The 21,432-nt window shown below is 36.6% G+C and overlaps 1 protein-coding gene across 1 annotated transcript; it reads left to right on the forward strand.

Annotated features, from left to right (window-relative positions):
• The first annotated feature begins 1,312 nt into the window (after positions 1 to 1,312).
• LOC144635288 (phosphofurin acidic cluster sorting protein 2-like) lies at positions 1,313 to 21,049 on the forward strand. Its single transcript, XM_078494390.1, has 25 exons — positions 1,313 to 1,455; positions 3,961 to 4,048; positions 5,825 to 5,914; positions 6,400 to 6,525; positions 10,869 to 10,960; positions 11,557 to 11,606; positions 11,921 to 12,003; positions 12,279 to 12,347; positions 12,560 to 12,622; positions 13,108 to 13,280; positions 13,407 to 13,458; positions 13,876 to 13,953; positions 14,291 to 14,476; positions 15,176 to 15,280; positions 15,570 to 15,676; positions 16,199 to 16,353; positions 16,766 to 16,873; positions 17,565 to 17,667; positions 18,010 to 18,052; positions 18,303 to 18,336; positions 18,422 to 18,560; positions 18,956 to 19,061; positions 19,193 to 19,301; positions 19,472 to 19,594; positions 20,003 to 21,049. Exons 1-25 carry the CDS (start codon positions 1,334 to 1,336, stop codon positions 20,119 to 20,121), a joined length of 2,523 nt encoding a protein of 840 aa, XP_078350516.1. The 5' UTR covers positions 1,313 to 1,333; the 3' UTR covers positions 20,122 to 21,049.
• The last annotated feature ends 383 nt before the right edge of the window (positions 21,050 to 21,432 follow it).

Below are 21,432 nucleotides of genomic sequence, written 5' to 3' on the forward strand. Positions count from 1 at the left end.
AGGATTAAGGGGAATGCCTGAAACGGGCGAAAAAGAGATGACATTTTTAGCATAGAAGAAGCAGGTGACAGGCCAACACGAATACTTTGTTAGTGACATCTGTACAGTTGCCGTTCTGTATCGGATTTGGTCGGCCAATTTATTTTCTCACTTGTTTAGAAAGGGAACTATACGCTGTCAGCTGTATTATAAGGAGGAGTTTTAAGTTGAATAGAGTCGTAAGACTGCCGCCCAGCAAATGTGCTGCGGACATAGGACTGCACGGTTTCCCGTAAGTAGATTTTGAGACCTCTGTATTAAAATAATTTGTCATGAACTGTATTGTTAATCTTGGCTCATTCATATTTGCAAGATATGGTGACATACACAACATGCAAAAAAGTCAACAAACTTGCGTGTGGTAGCTGTATAGATATGCAGTAAATCTAAATTTAATCTTTTGGTGCAAGACTGTCACACAACGAACAAGGGAGGTAAAAACACAAACATCGAGCATGACTTACGGGAAACCGTGCAGTCCTATGTCCGCAGCACATTTGCTGGGCGGCAGTCTTACGACTTTATTCAACTTAAAACTCCTCCTTATAATACAGCTGACAGCGTATAGTTCCCTTTCTAAACAAGTGAGAAAATAAATTGGCCGACCAAATCCGATACAGAACGGCAACTGTACAGATGTCACTAACAAAGTATTCGTGTTGGCCTGTCACCTGCTTCTTCTATGCTAAAAATGTCATCTCTTTTTCGCCCGTTTCAGGCATTCCCCTTAATCCTGCGTCAGTTCTTCATCTTCTTTCCAGGTATCATTCCCTATTCGCGCCGCCATGTTGTTTAACTACTCCTTCCCAATGCATCATGGGCTATGGCACTCCTGGGCCACGGCTCTTTTTTTTTTTTTTTTTTTTTTTTTGCTATGGCACGTCTGGGCCATAGCCGTTTTTTATTATTTTTTTTTTTGAAAAAAAAAATAAAAAATCAAATGAAATGAATAAAAAAGAAATAAAAAAGAAAAGTAAAGTAAAATAAAAGAAGAAAAATAAAAACAAAAATAAAAATAAAAGAAATAAAATGAAAAAGAATAAAAAAATAGAGAAAAAAAAACATAAAATAAGTATAAAACAAGAAAAAATATATATAAAAAAAGAAAAAAATGTTAAAATACAGCGTAAAATACTATGGCACTGATGGGCCACCATAAAGCAGACCAATTTCTGACCATTGTTCACTGCCAGTACGGCGTAATAAATCTGCTGATTGGCATTTATTAACTTACCGGAAGTTACCAGCCAATGCGCAAGCGTACTTCACCAAAACAATATGAGATCAGCTCAACATGGCGGACACAGGGGGAATTCGTCGAGATGTTTCGACCGCATCTACACCCCAAAGACCAGTTCCAATGAAATTATTTGCCACTTGGGAAGTAGAAAGAACGTCGCCCAATTGTGTACCGCGGTGAGTAAGATTTTGACGTCTATTTGTATTTGTGCGTATGAAAGCACTTCTTATCTTTAACAGAAGAGCATGTTCAGTTGACAGTGGTTGTTCTCGAAGTTTAGATTGTGATGTAGTCTGTTATAATGGTTTTTATTTTAGTGTGCAGTGTAATATTCTAATCCTTATATTTTTCCAAGGTTCCGAATAAATTAAGGTACGAAGTTTTTTAATACCACAGGAAAACGTCAAAGAAATGAATATCCTTCAAGCTTTAATCTTTATTTGTCAGCTAAAGAAATTCGTGTTGCTGCACATACTCATCTCTGAACACGTGCTGCTGTGGAGACTTCGAGAACTTTACAATTTTGCATCTCAGTTTATGACAAAGTTTATTAATATGCGTTTGGAAGCTTTACTGTTGTTCGAGGGAGTGACAATTTTAAGGCAAAATATGCTATCGTAAAACTTGCACATCTTAACTTTAATCCTTTGATTAATAAATTTATTTACTCTGGAGTTTGGATTGCTTTCTCGGTTTTGAAGTTGGCATAATGAAATAAATTTTTTGCTCTACCTTTGTCTTGCAACAAAACAGCTCCCACGAAATTTGATTGGGATCATACTTCCTCAACGAACAAAGATCACGACCGAGCGAATTCGAGAGATCAAACGTTGATTTTTACCTTCGTCACCTACCCAAATTAAATCAGATAAAGTTTTTTTTAGCTTTTCGCTTTATGTGTGTTCTTGAACAAATAAAGAAGCGCTATGTGGTTTAAAACTACGCCAAATATAAGTTCTGGTCAAGTGCAAAAATGCAAATTTGCACATTTAAGGTAAGTACAGTACGTATATGACACGCTCTGAAAACTTGAAGCATGAACCTCAATCAAAAGATCGTTTTCCAACGAGGAGTTTAGAGAAGAAAGGCTCAAAAGTGCGAAGTTGTTTTGAGATAATCAAATTTCAAATTTATTCGGGCAAAGTAGAGAAAATGTCAGATTAGGATTTATTCAATCTCAGTTGCTCTGCATGCATGGTGCTGTTGTAAATACAATTCCAATATAGTTTTAAACGGTTTGTGATTTTTCATAGAAAAAATTGAAGTTTTAAATGCTGTGCACCATAAAATTGGTTGATTTTAAAGCAGTTAAATTGTTAGGAAAAATTAAATAAACCTGAGAGCGGATCTGTATGTATGCAAATTACATATCCAGCTAATCACGGTTTTGTTGAGGTTGGACATCTGGCAGAGTTTTAAGAAAGGAATTTTTGATTTTCTTAATCCTCTTTTGTGATTAAACACTTTGGGTGGTTGTATTTTATCTTTAGGTTTTTTTGAGGAAACCAAAAGATCTGGCTTTTCATTTCTCTGAAAATCTATCATTTACATCACTAGAAATAATCAAGTTTTGTTTGTGCTATCAAAACGTAGCATAAAATTATTTTTAGCTCTCTTTTGCAATCAAGCTTTTGATTATGTTGTAGCTTGTGGATTTTTTAAGGGTAGATATTTGGAGACATTTCTCCAAAAACTTCAAAATTTATTTTAAATCTTCTATATGATAATTGATCTGACTGTTGGTTAAAAATAGATTGTATGGTTTGTGTGATTTAAAAACATATGACAAATGTTATTGTTATATTGAAATTAAGAAGCAGATGTTTCATACAATTTATATCAGTTGTCATTATGCAAGAAAATTGTGCTTCAAAATAAAAAGGTCTTTGTTATTTGATTAGTTTTTGTGATCTGTTGGAAGCTAAAAAGTCTAAAATTTATTTTTAAGTTTTCATCATACATGTAAAGGGATATGTTTGGTTTTATGTTAATTTAGTTTTCCAATGAGACATACACTCACCCATCAAGAATTGATTTTGTTTTTGTAAAAATGTTCTAGAGATGTTTATGCCAAATTCTCTCCACAGACACTTAATAACAAGACGGGCTGGAACCCTGAACCTCCATATTACTACACAAGCACGCTACACCACTAGTCCACACTGTATAGAAAACACCTAGACAGATCATGTGCCTCCTACAATATCAAAAACAGATCATGAACCATCCTCCCAACATGACTTCATAACTGAAGTTTGTTTCATATTTTTTGCTTCACTTCATGTACACATTGCCCAGGAACAACAACAGTTACTTTCAACATGATGCTTTCATTTCTATACATGTACTTTTCCATTACTCCTCCCCTCTTCACTTTCCCTGTTTTTTACAGAAGAGTGCCTTTTTGTTCCGAAATGTAGAAAGCACACCATGCTTATTGCTTAATATTTATTACTTTAAAAATGAATTGGTTTACCTACTTTTGAATCAATTTTTGGGCATTCTACCAAGATGACACATGGTTTATTGTATTCACCAATAACCAACTGAATATGTTATCTTTATGCTTCTTATTAAATAACTAAATTATCCATGCGGTTTACCAGTACAAAGGGCAGTAGCTATGAATTTACCAGAGTATGCGTAGTCAATAATGGTATTATTTGCCTGTACTATTGCAGACTCTGTACCATGACACTGACTCGACTGGAGATATTGAAGCCCCTGGAACCAAGCTTGACTGAAGTTATTATTTCTGTTTCCATGCAGGTAAATAAAAACATTGCAGAGATTTTCTTTCATTTCTCCTCTAAACTTCACGGAAATCAAGCTGTGAAACTGCAACTTTCATGACAACTTCACAGCGCTTTAAATGTGTACCTCAAATTTTGAGGTTATTAAGCATTCATATATTCAAGCTATTGTTTAAACTCATTGCCTATTCATTCCGATGTATTTGCCGACAAGCCGGCATGCTTCCGAAGATCGTGAAGAGCGCAACATCTTTGATGTAGGTGAGAAGTATTTCTTTTGTTAACAGACTGAAAAATATCTCCTGGGAATCTGCTTGACTGTTTTTATTTTCTATCACTTTCAATGCGTGGAAATGTAATTCATTTACTTAAAAACTGCAAAAGTTTTAGAGCGAGTGGACGCGCGCAAAGATAAACAAAGCAAGCTCGCGAACTAAAGTATATTTTCTTTTTACCGAATGAAAATATTTTCGATGCAAACAAAGCAAGGAATTGTGTAAAAAGGAATACCGCATACAAATAAAACAGGACCCTTTAATCACTGTACACTTGCCTTTGTTGTTTGGGATATTTTATTCGATCGGCTGGGGTTTTTGCGTGACTATAGTGACATTTAGACGAGTGACATTATGCAAGACAGCACGTTTATTTAAGCGACTCAGTCGAATCGAGACTGAACAAATGCGTTTCGTTTCAATTACTAAATAATTGTTTAATGTAAATCAAAAGTTTGGCGTGACACACAATAGAGTTAAGCGAAGATTATAGTAAGCTTAACAATTGTCGGCGAAAAATATTAAAACTTGGCGCGCGTGTAGCACGGTTTCACATTACACATTCTCACCGAAGGCTAGGAAAATTAAACGCTTAAAGAGTTTTCTGTGTTCACAAAACTATAAATCAATGTTTCACCCGCATTTTTGTACGGAAAAATAAAAAATAAAATGAAATCATTGTTTGTTTTTTTATTTTGCGGGAATTTGGATACGCATAATTAACTCTGTAAATCGAGCCCGCCGCTACGCGCTCGGCGAAAACAAAACTAAAATCGCCTACAACGATCAAAATAGCTCGTTCAAGATCTCTTTTTAAAGCTCTCAACAAGCTCTTTATTTTTTAATAAATATAAAAGCGAAAAATACATCGCGAAAGACTTAAACCTGCAAAATGATTGTAGTGGTTATCGGAAGTTCAATCACAACTCAACAACAAAAGGATACGTTCACAACTCCATTCGTTCAAGGTAGGTTAATTGCGCTATTGTTCCAGTCTTTTGAAGTCACTTGGGCAGCTTTTCCCAAAATATCTCACCTTTTTAGAAACGAATAAAACCGAAGTTGTGTGACACAGTTTCGGCAGCCACCGAAACTTATACCCAAAGGAATAAATGGAGCCTTCAGACTACAATTTCCAGCGGTATTGCCCATTTTAGAAAGACACAGTTTTAAGCGTGATGGAGTCGTAATGTTTAAACTCAAGTGATGTTGGTGGAAAATAGCTTCTGTATCTGACTGATTATTCATAATGCTTCTGCCATCACTTGTTCTATACAAAAGTCATGTAAGTTGTTGCAAACAAATCCCAGAAAAAAGTGTGAGGGGAGATTCAACCCCTATGACTTTAGCACTGTGCATTGACATTCAATGAATCAACCAACTAAGCCTGAAACTTGTACAGTGTTTGCTTTTGAACAATTTGTATACTGCAGGATTGTAAATAAATGCTTTGCACTGTTCTTCTTTGTGCTACAATTGTGTTGAATAATTATATTGAATGTTTTCTTTTATTACAGAGTTCCCGTAGGATACTAAGATCTAATGAAATAGTTCTTCCATCCTCCGGTTTGATTGACACTGAATTAGATTTATCATTTTCTCTTCAGGTTGGTTAATAATTAATTCTCATTGTTTTTTCCTTTTGATAAAATTATATAAATCACAGATTATATAAACATGACACCACAAATAAATGTCGTGTTCAAATTGAATGGCACCTTATGCGCCATACAACACAGAGGCCTTTAGTAAAATTAATGCCCACTGTATAACTAGGACAGTATATTTTTAGCGTACTTGTATATATGTTGTTATCCCTGGATAGGAAAACAGCTTTTTTAGTCAGATCAGAATGAAAAACTTCACCTCAATGGCACTTGCAAATCTTGCAAAACAGATATGTGCAGATAGGTACTGGCTGAGCTGAAAAGCAGTTATAAAAGCAAAATGATCATTTCCTTGATTTTGTAACAAATTAATTTTTACGTTCATAATTCCTCTAGAAATTAGTTTGATTTAGGAGTTTACGCTTCATTTATTTATTTTGAACATCCAAGTAACCATTCCCCTTATCAATGTTATTTTTGTTTAGTACCCACATTTTTTGAAGAGAGCTGGAAACAACCTTCAAATCATGCTTCAGAGACGAAAAAAGTATAAAAACCGCACCATTCTTGGTTTTAAAACGCTGGCTGTCGGACTTGTTAACATGGGACAGGTGAGTCAACCTTGGAGTCAGCTACATTGCACTACATAGGAAACATTTAAGAGGAGATTTGTAGAAGAATCCGACGTCCGGTAATGCTATGAAAAATTGTTCGCTTATCCTTTGCATGAAGGTAGTCCTTATTAAAACTAAAAACGTTATGTTGTTTTTTTCTTCAAATATTTTTATTTTTCTGAGAAAAACGAAATTTTTTGATTTGACATCTAGACTCGTCTAGACTCGATTGAGAGGGTACAAATTGGGTTGAAAATTGACCATTTTCAATCGATTCGTATGTCAAAACCATCACGCGCAGAAAAAAATAAATACAACCGGTCTATTGCATGACTCTTCCTTGTCCAAATAAGCATAGTTTCAAGAGTTTTGGTTTAATCTAATTATTTTACGGTAAACAAAACCAGACTATTCTCACGCGAAATGAAAGTCGGTCGGTCAAAAGAATCGTCATTTTCACTATGTGCCTTATCTCAGAATTCCTTGAGATAAATACCGTAAAAACTCGTGTATAAGCCGCACTCGTAGATAAGCCGCACCCCCAAATTTCAAGCATGATTTTGAGAAAAAAATAAAACCTGGCGGAAAAATGCCCAGTTGATTGTGAAAAAATGCTGGATTATGAGGAAATTTCAACAATCAATAAAGCTAAAGTTGATTCCTTGAGCCTTTCCGATCGATGTGCAGGATGTACTATAAACACATAAACGGAAAACACTTCAGTCTTACCCAGAATTTTAGAACTTTATAATATAAACATCATTTCTGCCAACTTTAACATTTTTGATCCTTTTCTGCCATTCGTTGACAGGTATTTCTTCGTTCATCACAGTTTTTACATCAAATTTTGCACCTGATTTTGCGCTGTGTTCGTGAAAGCGTTCGTAGCTTAGTAACCAGGCACTAGTATCCAGGCCCATCGCCTAAAGACACCTGGAACGCCTGGGGGTTTAAAATTATTCACGGACGAAAAGCGTGGTTTTCGTCGCTGTTTTAAGAGGAAAAACTTTTTCAAAATGATCAGTCTCCTTGTTATTTTTGTTTGTGAGGACAGTAAAGAGCTGCTTTGTCGCTTATATGGAGCAATTTTTCAGTTTTATGCGCACAAATGCGCAGAAGATGCGGAGGATGCAGTGTGAGCAATTTATGCAGATTTATGTGGACCCGCACGGCCACCACCGCATCCTGTCAGATGCCCTGTAAAATTGCATGCAATGGTCTCGTAGATAAGCCGCACCCACGATTTTGAGCCCAAAATTACGGCAAAAAAGTGCGGCTTATACACGAGTTTTTACGGTATATTTCAACTGTAGAAGGATGATACTTTCAAAATATTTAAAGTTTTGTCTGGGTAAATGATTAAGCACTTGTCAAAAAATTATTCAAAATCGTACAAAAACGACACAAATCACGCAAGCTTTCGAATGCGTGACCAAAAGTATTACCACCGTATTTGTTCTTTAAATCAATTTAGTCGTAACACTAGCAATACCAAGGCATAAATCATAATAAATATGTTCACCTTTGCTTGATTATGATATCCTGTCCCATGCAATACGTTTTTGCCTGTCATTTCTTCAATGGCTTCCCGTTCAGTTCGCATGCCGCTTGTCGAATCCGTCTGCGACTGGTGAATTTGAAGCAACCACCGATACGAGTTTAACCAAATATGTATCGTCATGATTAACAAGCCCTTTTTGTGTTACTTGATTAAGCCATATTTCAGGTTATAGCCGGCAAAGCGTTTTCGATAAGCCACTTTGCAGTGCCTGTTGGCCCCGTTATTATTCCAAGTTAAGTATAAATTTGCATACTTTCGAGACAAGCGTGACAGTTTTTTATACTTAGGGGGTGGGGTGAGGAAGGGTCTTAAATTTTTAGATGAATCAATGGTTTGAAAACGTTTGGGGATGAATTGTCACAAACTCGTATTTGCTACGTGATTTACTTTACTTATAAGTTCTGCTTACGCTCAAAATCAAAGAGAGAAAAACCGTAAAAGTATTGACAAAAAGCCGCTGTCAGGAAAAAGTGTTGTAATCTATTAAAGTTAGACTTTCTAAAAGTCGTTTGCTTCTCGTTTCCGGTTTGGTGGTAGTCTATAATCTACTAATTGCTGGTTGCTCCTTCTATAAAAACCATATAATTCAGTTATGTACTTCGTTATTCTCCAAAACAACAAAGTAAAATAATTGACCTTGTGTGTGCGAGAATTCACGTTGTTTACTTTTAGGAGACGAGACTAATGTAATTTACTAAACTCGATTATAGATGTTTGAATGATTTCTTTTTTCTCACGAACCATTTGTGGAGCAACCGGCACAACACAGTCCCCATAAAGTGCTTTTTCCTTCAGTTGTCTGGTGAACTGTTGGAAACTCCATATGTTCTCGCTGCACTTGGTGTCTCATGGAAGTTTCTTGTTCTTTTAAAACGATAGTTGGCAGTCCTTGCTCGTATGATCGACGCGATTTTACTATCTGTCCCTTTCATCGATCCGAGCTTGGAATTGGATGGCGAAAAAGTTCCAGTACATGCAAAGTTCCTCACGAGATTGCTTATCACAGTAAAGGGAAGACTTCTAAAGGAGATAGAGATGTAGGAAGAGAAATATCAAATGTCATATTCCAGAAAACTGGTATCCTTGTTCCCGTGGGGTCAGGTTTGACATTGTGAAATTCTTTTACATCCCCATGTAAAATACGGTATTAGTTTGTGACAATTCATCCCCAAACGTTTTCAAACATTTGATTCATCTAAAAATTTAAGACCCTTCCTCACCCCACCCCCTAAGTATAAAAAACTGTCACGCTTGTCTCGAAAGTATGCAAATTTATACTTAACTTGGAATAATAACGGGGCCAACAGGCACTGCAAAGTGGCTTATCGAAAACGCTTTGCCGGCTATAACCTGAAATATGGCTTAATCAAGTAACACAAAAAGGGCTTGTTAATCATGACGATACATATTTGGTTAAACTCGTATCGGTGGTTGCTTCAAATTCACCAGTCGCAGACGGATTCGACAAGCGGCATGCGAACTGAACGGGAAGCCATTGAAGAAATGACAGGAAAAAACGTATTGCATGGGACAGGATATCATACTCAAGCAAAGGTGAACATATTTATTATGATTTATGCCTTGGTATTGCTAGTGTTGCGACTAAATTGATTTAAAGAACAAATACGGTGGTAATACTTTTGGTCACGCATTCGAAAGCTTGCGTGATTTGTGTCGTTTTTGTACGATTTTGAATAATTTTTTGACAAGTGCTTAATCATTTACCCAGACAAAACTTTAAATATTTTGAAAGTATCATCCTTCTACAGTTGAAATATATTTATCTCAAGGAATTCTGAGACAAGGCACATAGTGAAAATGACGATTCTTTTGACCGACCGACTTTCATTTCGCGTGAGAATAGTCTGGTTTTGTTTACCGTAAAATAATTAGATTAAACCAAAACTCTTGAAACTATGCTTATTTGGACAAGGAAGAGTCATGCAATAGACCGGTTGTATTTATTTTTTTCTGCGCGTGATGGTTTTGACATACGAATCGATTGAAAATGGTCAATTTTCAACCCAATTTGTACCCTCTCAATCGAGTCTAGACGAGTCTAGATGTCAAATCAAAAAATTTCGTTTTTCTCAGAAAAATAAAACTATTTGAAGAAAAAAACAACATAACGTTTTTAGTTTTAATAAGGACTACCTTCATGCAGAAGATGAGCGAAATCCCTGTATTTTAAGAATTGCCGCAAAAAACAATTTTTGTTCGATTCTTCTACAAACTTGCTCTTAATCGATGTGCATTAAGACACTTCTCATTTTACAGTGGACAAAATGAAGAACCAGCTATGACTCTGTCTTTTTTATTATTGATGTCAGGACACACTAGGCAACAAGTCTCTGCAACATGTGGCAGTCGCAGGGACAAGTCGCTGCAGCATGTTGCCTTGTGCGATATGGTGCACTTTGCGACAATCTTTGTCACTGGCGACCAGTCGCCAAATTCAAACCAGTTTGAATTTGGCAACTGATTGCAGTGACAAAATGAGCGAAAGCAGCAATGAAGCAGCATGTACACACTTCTGTGACAAGTCGCTGTGACGAAATACAAATTAACCAATGAGAGAGCGTCCTGCATTTCTGCCATGTTGAATTGGAAATGTAGTTCACATTCCCTTTCTTCCGAATTCACTGCGTGTGCAACGATCAAGTGCCTCGCCGCAGCTACTTGTTTTGAAGTACACACGGAGCAACTTATTGCAGAGACCTGTCACTGCTAATTGTCGCCTAGTGTGTCCGGACCTTAAAACCGTAATTTCTTTTCACAGGTTCTTCAGCGCTCTGTAGACAACCAGCTTAAATTGTACATGAAGGGAAGTCCTGCTCCAGTTGCCCAGGTTACTGTCAACTCCCTTACCAGGTACAGCAAGCTAAAGTGCAAGATTACTGTTAAGAATCGAATAAATTGTAAATTAGATTCTTATCAGCTTAAAGTAAATTACTTAAAGGTTTAATAAATTGGCCAATTTAACAGTACATATTTTATGTTGTGTACTTTACATATTAACTTCTTCATGTACACATGTTCATTAAAAGTTGGAACAGTGTTTTTTTTAATACCATATTATCTCAGTTAGTTAACTCATATTACCAGTAATCTACCATAATATATTTTTCAATTTATTAGTCCTTAATGTCGAGCTAGTGCTTTTTTTCTGAAATATACAAATGACAATAACTGCACTTTAGAACCCTCCCTCTTAAATGAAACGTTGATATTGTTCCAATATTTTGTCACTGTACTATTTTTCATTCATATTTGTTAAACTCGAGCTATAACCTTTGAGCTTAGGTTGAAAGGAAAAATATGAAATAAGAATCAAGTGCCTCATGTGCTTTATGGACCAGTTTCCCAGTTAGGGAAAAGAAAAAGATGATGATGATGATGATGATATCCCAGGTGTTTAATTGATGAATTTAAAATGATTGTCAAATTTATCAATATTATATTTACAGCCAGCCAGTTGAAACAGATGCAGACAGGCTTGCTGGATCAGCAGTAAGAGGTATTCCCAGTAAGCTTATTTAATGTTATACTAAACAAATATTATGTTGTGTAAATTAACTGTTAATAATGGTACAATGTAACAATGGAAGTGGTTGTTGTACTGTAGCTTCAGTGTGTCTGAAACAGTTTAAATGTTGAAATGTCTATCCTTGACGGGGTGGACTTTGTAAGTTTTGGTTTTGAATTTTGCCAGTTTGAAAAAGTTACTGTGAAGGTGTTCATTATAAATTAGGAAGCCAATGTCAGTTTGTTTTGTTTTGATTTCTGAGTGTGAGACAGTTTTTTTGCTAATGATGACTACTTTGCTTTCAGGTGACGGTGATGAGAATTCCAGTGATGATGATGATGACTTCTCGCTGTCTGACCAGGAAGGGAGTGACAGTGGTGGAGATGCAGTGAGTTCTGTTGAGTTTGTTCAAGATTATGACTTTTATTATAAGTAGACAGTAAGAAGATGTTGCACTTGGGAAATCAGAAACTGAAAGTGTCATACCAGTAAATTGTCTGTATTTGAAATCATTTTAACTAAATTCTGTTGCCCTTTTATGTACATTGCAATAAACTGCTGGGGCCTGGGTCTGCCAGGATACAGCATGCTGATTCTGAAGGCCAGTTTTTGGCAAAACAAAAGGAACAATGTTAAGATTTGTTTATTCTGTTTTCTTTTAAGGATATTCTTGATGTGGAACAGAGACAAGGAGGGAAAATAAGACATGGAAAAATAACAATTCCTGCAAAGGTTTGTAGAAATATGGGGATGTTAGCAGATTTTATTCAAACTTCATTTTTAGACACAGACTGACTTGCTAGTTATTATCTATTTATCATGGTTGCCGTGTAAGTTGTTGATACTTTCTAGTATTGATTCAGCCAGTTTGCATGTTTGACACTTTGTTTTAACAGCAGATCTGATAGACATTTTATGGTGATATTTATTTCTTTGTCATTTAGCACCAAAAGAATTTTAAACAAAAGTTCATAGCACTCTTAAAGAAGTTCAAAGTACCAGAAGAGGTGAGCATCAATAGAATTCAGTCAGTGCTACTTCAAAAATCTTTAATACTCGGGAAATATAAAGGATCCATTGAATTTATAAATATTTTCTTAACTCTAGCCCAAATATTGGCACCTCTCCTTTTCTGTCCTGGGCTTTCCTATTCAGGAAGTCATGTTTGCTGCCAGCTTCTTAATAATTTTTTATTTCTGCTTAGAAGTTTTTTTTCTATTTCTTGGTCCTTTCATTTTCCTCTTTCTCTTATCCAAGAGTTCCTTTTAAAAACTTGTTTGTGATGTTAGCTGCAAGTATTTCTATATGAGAATGCTGTGAGTAAAAGAAAGTAGAACACTTGTGTATTGTCGCATCTGAATGATGTACAAAGTAATAATAATAATGATGATGATGATAATATTGATAATTTATTTCTCACGCATTATATTAAAAAAATCTCAATGCTCTTACATGTAATATAAAAATAAGGTAAATGTTTATTTTTCCTCAGGAGTTAGAAGGTGAAATGGGAACATACCGAGATATTGATATCAGTCCTCCAGAGAATGAAGCAGGCGATGATTTCCTCTTCCCTGATGACCTCGATGACTTGGACAGTGATGCAGAAAATGATTTTCTTGAAGATACCATTAGCATTGTGTCCACACCTAAACCTTCTCTCAGGTGACGGGATCATTTAATTATTGATGAGTGATTCTGTGTGCAGTTACAAGTACTACGGCTGAGTTCCCTTGCATCTCGACTGTCTTTCAAACAAACATGACTAATCTCAGTGAAATCTTTTTTCAGACCTTTTTTTGATCCCAGAAGTTCAAATGAAAATGTGCGAAATCACACTGTGGTGAGTGAAACAATGCTTGTGCATACAAAGCCTATGATGCACTTAAGTTTTTGACACATATAATCAGCACCATTTTTTTTCTATATTTTCCATAGCAGACGTTAATTTTGGTTCTTGTTTAAAATAAATAAACCGTTTTGCAGTCAGTTCATTTTGGTGCTGAAAACATAATTTTTTAGCCATGGTTGGTTCAACAAACTTGCTCCAAGAAGCAGCCCTCTAGATCTTCATATCGATCATTAAGGGGCACATGCTTGTTATTGATGTAGGCCCCCTCTATTGCAGTCAGTTCTGCAAGACCTTCCCCATTTGATTGCAGTTATAGCTTGTTAGCTTTCTCCACCTAGTGGCCTCAGATTTTTTTAACAACGTTGGAAAGGAGGAAAAAAAATTATAATTTTATTCTCTTTAACATAGATTGCCGAGGAAGACAATCGGAGCCCACAAGTAACTCTCCAGGTGGAACAAGAAGATGTGCAACCAGATCATGAAATGGTGAGCACAGACGTAACAACACACTAAAAAAAGCCTTAGGCTAATGGATGAACAGTGTCTTGTGACCAGACACAGGACACTTTTCTCTAGCCTGCCTGGCACAAGCAAGAGAGTCAGGAGGAGGGGAAATCAGCACAGAAACAAAATGAGAACATAAATTGTTATCATGTGATTGTATGTGTCATTCTGTGCTTAATGCACTCATTTATTGCCTCTTTGCACCCTTTTCGGTACCTTTGACATAACGTTGCCTTAGAGTTGTTTAAAATGCCACCAGCTGAAAAAGGAAGTAACAAAACTAAGAATAGTTTGTAAGTGTTTTTTTGTATATATCCAGGATGCTCTGAGTCCACCTTCTGATGGGGATAACTTGTCAGACTCCACAAACACTTCTGATGCCTTGTCAGGGGGAGGCCTGGATGATGCACCCTCTGTACGCCGCAGTGTGTCATTTAAGGAAAGAAGAAAAGCTGCAGAGGCAGAAACGTTGACAAAAAGGAGAAACAGTGATGTTGACCTGCAGGTTGGTTGAAGCAATTCACCACAGGATGGTTTTATGTGCTATACCTTTAATCATTGTAGGATAGGATGGGATGGGATGGGATGCTTTATTAACGTGGAAATAAACTTAGCCATACAGCTAGTTTACAGATATCCCACAACAAGTGTAAGTTAAGTAAAGAAATTAAGATCAAAAGAGTCTCCATACCTTTCAGATTTTCCAAATTAATATTTAGAAAATCCTTTGGTCACATGTCAACTTCATTAACATCCATTGGGGAGATTTACATTAACAGACAAGACAGTGCCTTTCTTTGCCCAGATGATACAATAAGATAAGATACAAATGGACTGCCATCCCATCCAGGGACAGATAACAGTTATTGGTGTTAGGTGCAGACATTATGAACCCTTAGGCTAGTAGATCATAGGCTTTTGATATGAAGTGTTTTATACTGTATATAGTTTCTAGTCAGTTCCTAAAATATTCTGTTTCCACAAGCAAACTGTCTAGTCCGTATCTGGCATAACGGCACCAATAAAGTATCGGCAAAGCTATGAAAACAAACGCTGAGCCTGATATCATTATTTGGCCTTGACACAAGAAGAATAGTGAGCTGTACAGGCTCTTCCATTTCAGAGTACGTGTTTTGCTTGTGTTTGAACATTCAGTTGGCTGTAGTCATAGTATGTGAGAGTGTTTCCATTTAATTGGTTTCAGCTGCCAAAAGGTACCTTAAATGAACAACTTAGCAATGTATTGTCAGGAGACAGCGACATTCCTGAGAGTATTCTGTTGATCAATACATCAGAGTGGCAGGGTCAGGTGAGTAAACCAACACTAGCACTTCAAATCAGCTATTATATTGATCATGGTATCACATGAATTCCCTTATTCCCAGTATCTTTTTCTTCTCCAACTCATGCACCGCCATCATCCAACTTTTTCTTTAAATATTTGTGTTGAAAAATCAAGTCGACATCAGCATGAGACTCTGTCATATTAAAATGTCATATTTAAATGCTTGACAAGAATCCATGGCCATAGATTGTATTTAGTGCATTCTCAAAGGTGCAACTGAATTGGTGATTAGCTTATGTTTCATTTCCTGCAGCTTTTGGCATTGAAGCTTTGTGACAAAGCTGTGAAGATGATTTGTACAAGATCGTGTTCAGATGTCCATGCTGTTTTTCTTGCCATTGTCAATAAATATCAGAAATTGTAAGTAAAGTAATATAATTAATTTAAAATCCAGCTGATGTTTTAAGTGTTGTAAAAACTTGTATCTTCATTCTTTTCTGTACATTGCTTGTACATTGTACCCTGAGTAGCCACAAGATTGATGAATTTTCTTTCATACAGCCAAGTCTCGAGCATAAGTGACCACTTTGGCTTGACAATATAGACGAAATTTGCGTATGGAAACTTTGACTGTTATAATCAAGTGAACACTTTGTTCACTATGATTAAGTCCTGTCTTCCCATAACTCCTGGACCTGCTTATTTTGCTTTGAAGTTAGAGAATAATCACTGTGAAAGACTGAACAAAAAACTGTGTTAGGTTGACAGTTAGCTGAGCAATTTCAATTAAATTTACAAGTTACTTACTGCAACTAACTAAGGCAAATTTTTCTTCTACTTCCGTTTTCTTGTTTGTTTTGTTTACTTGCTTGTTTAATAGCTAGCAAACTGTTTATTTGTGGTTCAATTTGTTATTTTGTTTCTCTGTTTCCTTTGCCTTAGTTGTAATACCCACTCAGCATCCCCTCCTCAGCTCGGTGTAGCAATAGCTGGCACCGAGTCATACATCAGTGCTGTTCTTCAGCCATATGTGGAACACTTCTCATCCAAGCCATCAGACTGGCAGACATTTCTTCGCTTTCTCCTCATTCCCCTCGGTAAGTTAACATTTAGTTTAAGTCACTCTCTCTTACGGCCTGTGTTCGTTGTTTGTTTTTTTATATTTAGCGTTTCCCTTGCACGTTGTGACTTGTGCCAGTTACAATGCTGCAAGACCGGACAGAAGTGCAAAATTTCCCTTCACGTAGCTCAACTTGAATGAGGAAAGTTTGATTTCAAGTAAGGTGTAGATAAGCCTGGAATTTTTGGGGAAATTCGATATAACTTATTTCTTAATTAAAACTATTTGATGTGTGGTCGGAACTAAACAATTTGCGTCAGTTAAACCCGGGTTAGATTTGTTTAAAAGAGTGTTCCTTGGCTGTACTATATATACATCATCATTTGACAATTCTCACTTGAAACAGTTCACTGACTTCTTTTATATATATTTTTTATTTTCGTTTAAAGACAGCCAACCATTAGCCAAGTACATTGCAGCCATGGATCCAAGATACAACTTGCTTTTTATGGACAACGTTTGGAAAGAAGCGTTTGAACACTCTGACACCACTGTTGGTAAGGAGCTTTCAATTTCTGTCAAGAAAAATTGTCTGCTGTAATAAAAGCGCAAATTGTTAAATCAGAAAAAAATAGCGATATGATCAGCTCTTGTATTTAAAACCCAACAATATCGCCAGCTACGTAGGCTAGTACTGTTGTTCTTGGTTAAGTTAATATGACTGTCGAAAAGTTAAAATTATCAAATTGCAATTTAAAGTATAAATGAATCGAGAATTATCCGTCTAAATCCCTGCTGAAAATAAGAGCAGTTTTCAACTGAGTGTGCTAAATCAAAACCAAAGTTATCACTCTGGCCAATCACAAAGGACACAAAGCGCGGGAAACAAGCACGAGCGAGTCATGATTGGCTTTGGTTTTACTTCTGATTCAATAGTAGAGTGACTGGATCCCAATAGCTTAGTAATGCAAAACCAAGGCAAATGCGAATTACTTTCGACACTCGAGTGAAAACCGCTCTAACCTTAGTAAGGAAATGTCACTGGACGAGGTCAAGTAAAACGCATTGACATCTGTTAGATAAGCCATAACAACCTGGTCTATGTTATATGAGACCAGACAAGAACAAGCCAGTTGTTTACCATTCAGTTGTCAGTTATCTCAAAGAAGTTGTGCCGGTGATAGTACGGGTAATTACTGTGATCTGGTTGCAGAATTTGATAACCTCTCAATATTTACTTTGTTATAGACTTTGATGAAGTAAGCAGACGAGTCAAAGCTTTCATGTCAGGAGCTACAATCACGCACACCTTGCCGATTGCCGAGGCGCTTCTCAACACAAAACCAAAAGGGTGAGTTGTGTGGCTACTTTAAACCCTGTCATAAGTGGTGATTTGGTTTCTCCTTAGATATCAGTCCAAGCATACTGCTTCTGAGAATAAAGGGACTTCTCACCAACAGTACACTGACTCAGTATTGTAAACATTAGGGTTTCTCTTTAGTTTTCTTTGCCACCTTCTCTACTGTAAATCTCTTCACTCTGCAATGAATAAATACAAATGAAGGGAAATTTACTTGATATACCTGAATTAGCTGCACGTTCAACCAGTTACTTATTTAATTACCTCGCTTCAGTTCTGTTAGAAATACTCTTCAGACGATCAGCTGACTGTGTGCTTTGTGTTAATATTTAGATCTGAGGAAGGTTCTTCACAAGTCTTCTTACCTTTTGTTTGCGTGAGTAATTGTTTAGTTTTAAAATATTTACTGTTTAAGATTCCAGGTTTTGTTTCTTTTAGTGTAAACGGCGGAGTCTGAAACAAAATTGATATAGACAATAAATATCATTGTTTGAACATTGGATGGCCATTTGCTGCAATTGACCCCATGCAAACTGAGCTGGCCTCCTGTCTCTCGACTGTCTCGTCTTCCGTGTGTTCATGTCAATGCTTGGTTGTTTATCTCACGTGTTTGATTCTCATTGCAGGATGTCAGGATTGGCTCCACAGACCAGGCCCAAGGTGTTACACGAATTTACTTGATTTTGCGTGCTTTCTCATTCTAGCATTGTACTGAATTTTTTTGTTGTTCTTCGCATTTAAACAGACGATGAACCTGTAGCCACTAGTGGCACACCAACCAGCGCTGGAGCTAAAAGTACAGGGACCACTCAACGGAGTGAAAATCAGCTTCCTGCTCCGGGAACTGCGCAAACGCCTCCGTCATCAAACTCTCCTTTGTCTAGGTGCGTATTTCCAAACACCCGGTTAAAACATTAGTCTGCGACAAATAAATCTACCCAGAAATTATCTTGTGGAGATTTATGTTCCTAGATGATCGTTGGTATGATGGTAGTTCCAAGTACCTGGTTAGGTTTATAGAAATGGTGTCTGGTGACTGAGAAGAAACTGAGTCCGCAGACATAGGCAAGGTCGTTGTTAAGTAACGTGACATTTGATGGCGACAATCTGGCGTGACAACTTTCGATATGCTTTCACGTGTTTTTTCGACTTTAACGTGCTCCTGAGACTTACTCCTTCTTCGTTTATTCTCAGTTTATTCATTTTGCTCCTTTGCTTTGTCATTAACTTAATTGGGTTATTATGCTATGATGTGATTGATATATTGTCTCATTCCCAGTCTCCATGACAGTGGAGGGAGCGGAGGGAGCCTGTGGTCGAGTGAGCAGATGGATCTTCAAGTGGACTACTGGCTTGTAGCTGGAAATAAAAAAGATGTTAATAAGGTACAAATAATCTTCCCACTCAATCATGTAAAAAGCAGCCATTTAATCTTTTCTTTTTTTAACTTCAGTTTCCTGTGTATAGTTTCATTGTTTATTGGCTCATTTTCTAAATCCTTTTCCTCAAATTTCAGTCGTCACTGAAAACAACCTTCAAGACTCTGGTGGTTACCAGACTCCCAACTCCAGAGGAACCATCGGCGCTGTCAGTGACGGCTGTGACCAAAGAACGCAACAAAAGAGGTATGGATCCTTATTTCTTCTTGGAAGTCACAGGCCAAGCTCTGTTTAGAATCCGCTCGATCCAAAGTTTCAAATCTTATTTCTCCTTACTGGTAGCAAGACAGTTATTTTAATACCTGTTCTGTTGATGATTAGTTGTAAGTTATAGGGTTTAAATTTTATTTGCACAGGACTTGAGGCAATGATGCGATCCATGAAGAAATCCAAAGACACTGAGTCCAGAAACCAGCCGGTGGTGGCAAGTGTGTCAAAACTGATATGTGCCACCAGAGGACAAAGCAACACGCTAAACGGTTAGTGCATCATACATGTGGCCATCAGGGCACTGCATACACATACCGGTTGATTTTCTTGGACCCATTTAGTCTTGTTGTCGTTTTTTACATTTCTTTTACGTAGTTTTCCTCTGGAGAATTTAGTTTTATTTAGAATGATCGGACATTTTCGTAACCTGCCCTACAACGTGAATTTGATACGAAACAGTAAAAAGAAGTTGGATTTTTATACCTGTTGTTGGTCAAAGACTTATAAGATATAATCTTTAGGCACTTTTTCCAACTGAAATGCTAGTAGTAAGAATGATTTTACAAGTGGAGCAATCAGCTAACTTGTAAGGTCGGACTGCTTCAAAGGGAGGGATGTAGAGTAACTTTTACGTGTACCAAGCGCTAATGTCCCAAATACTATTTGTTTACTTGCAGTTGTTATTGACGGTGTGACGTGGAGCGGTGTCAAGTTCTTTTCACTGTCCTCACAGTGGCCCACTCATATCAAAAACTTTCCCATCGGCCTGTTCGGGCGGGTAGAGACCACGTGCTAACTCTCCGTTCCAGCTTACCTCGGATTCTGTCTGCGCGTGGAAATTGTGTATAGATTGAGATTATTTTGGTTATGAAATAGACCATTTCCGAGTTGTCATCTTTACACTGTTCATACGAAAATGAACTTGATTGTCATATTTCATTTTCTTACACACTGAAGTCATTTTCGTGTTGAAAGGTTTCTCAACAGGTGTCATTTTGCAACAGGTATAACATCCAACTCGAACATGGCCTATTGCAACGTCCCATAACAGTGGTGAAGTGATAGAATTGTTTATGAAAGATAGCGAGCGAGCAGCTTAAACTCGTTAAAATTGTTAATAGAAAATTACGATATTTGGAGACATACTGAGTAGCCATAGGATCCCATAGTTATTTGCATAATTTTTTTCCCAAACCAGTTGTGGGATAGAGCTACATCGATTACAAGGTTTTATTTACTTGAATGTATAAAGATTGAAAACTTATTCAGCTTTATTTGGAAAGTAATGAAAACAAGATAAAGTGCGAATTTATTTTTTAAGTTGTATTTTGAGATGTGCATAGCGATTTAAAAGGTTTATAATTTATTATAGAAAATTTATTGTTAAAAAAAGAATGAAGTCTTTCTTTTCAAAAAGTATTATAGTTAAAAAAGTGATTGTCAAAAATTGTTCCAAGGACAGGTTAGTCATTTATATTTCAAGTTTCTTGAATGATTCAAATATCCTCGATTTGATGTAATGAAGTTAATTTTGTACAGTAGCATTATTTTGTACTCGACTCGGCAATTCTCGTGCTCGCTTTTGAAGCTATTAACGAGGTTTATTGATATAATTTCGCTTTTGCATTCGACCTGTATTTTTGTATTCTTTCAAGACTTACTTTTTAGTTGTTTTCTGATGCGGATAAGAAAAAAGAATAAATTTATGTTCCTCAATTTATGAAGCACCAGGTGGATCTACTGTGTACATTTAATGTTCGCGATGCTATGTCACGCCATGTTACGCTGTCACGCTGAAGGGTTTCAGTTGTGGTTTACTCATTACGTTCACAGCAACTAAACATGTTGATTTATCTTGAAGCTAGTAACAAAAAACTGAATGGCTTAATTTTTAACATGCTTAAAATAAGCTCCCACTTGTTATTTTGTTGTGAACTTTTTAAGTCAGTAAACCAGTAGGCAGTGTTAATGTGCAAAACAAGTTTAAACCATGTTTACGAGGACTTATTTAAAATAATCCGTTGGTGTCAACGGGGTATAGAGCGGTTTTCACTTGAGTGACCAGTCACAAAGTTGGTTTTGCTTCTAATTTGAACACATTGGATTC

The sequence above is a fragment of the Oculina patagonica genome, chromosome 13 (assembly GCF_052425735.1).
Source record: "Oculina patagonica isolate OP01 chromosome 13, crgOcupat, whole genome shotgun sequence".
In the NCBI taxonomy this organism is placed as follows: domain Eukaryota; kingdom Metazoa; phylum Cnidaria; class Anthozoa; order Scleractinia; family Oculinidae; genus Oculina; species Oculina patagonica.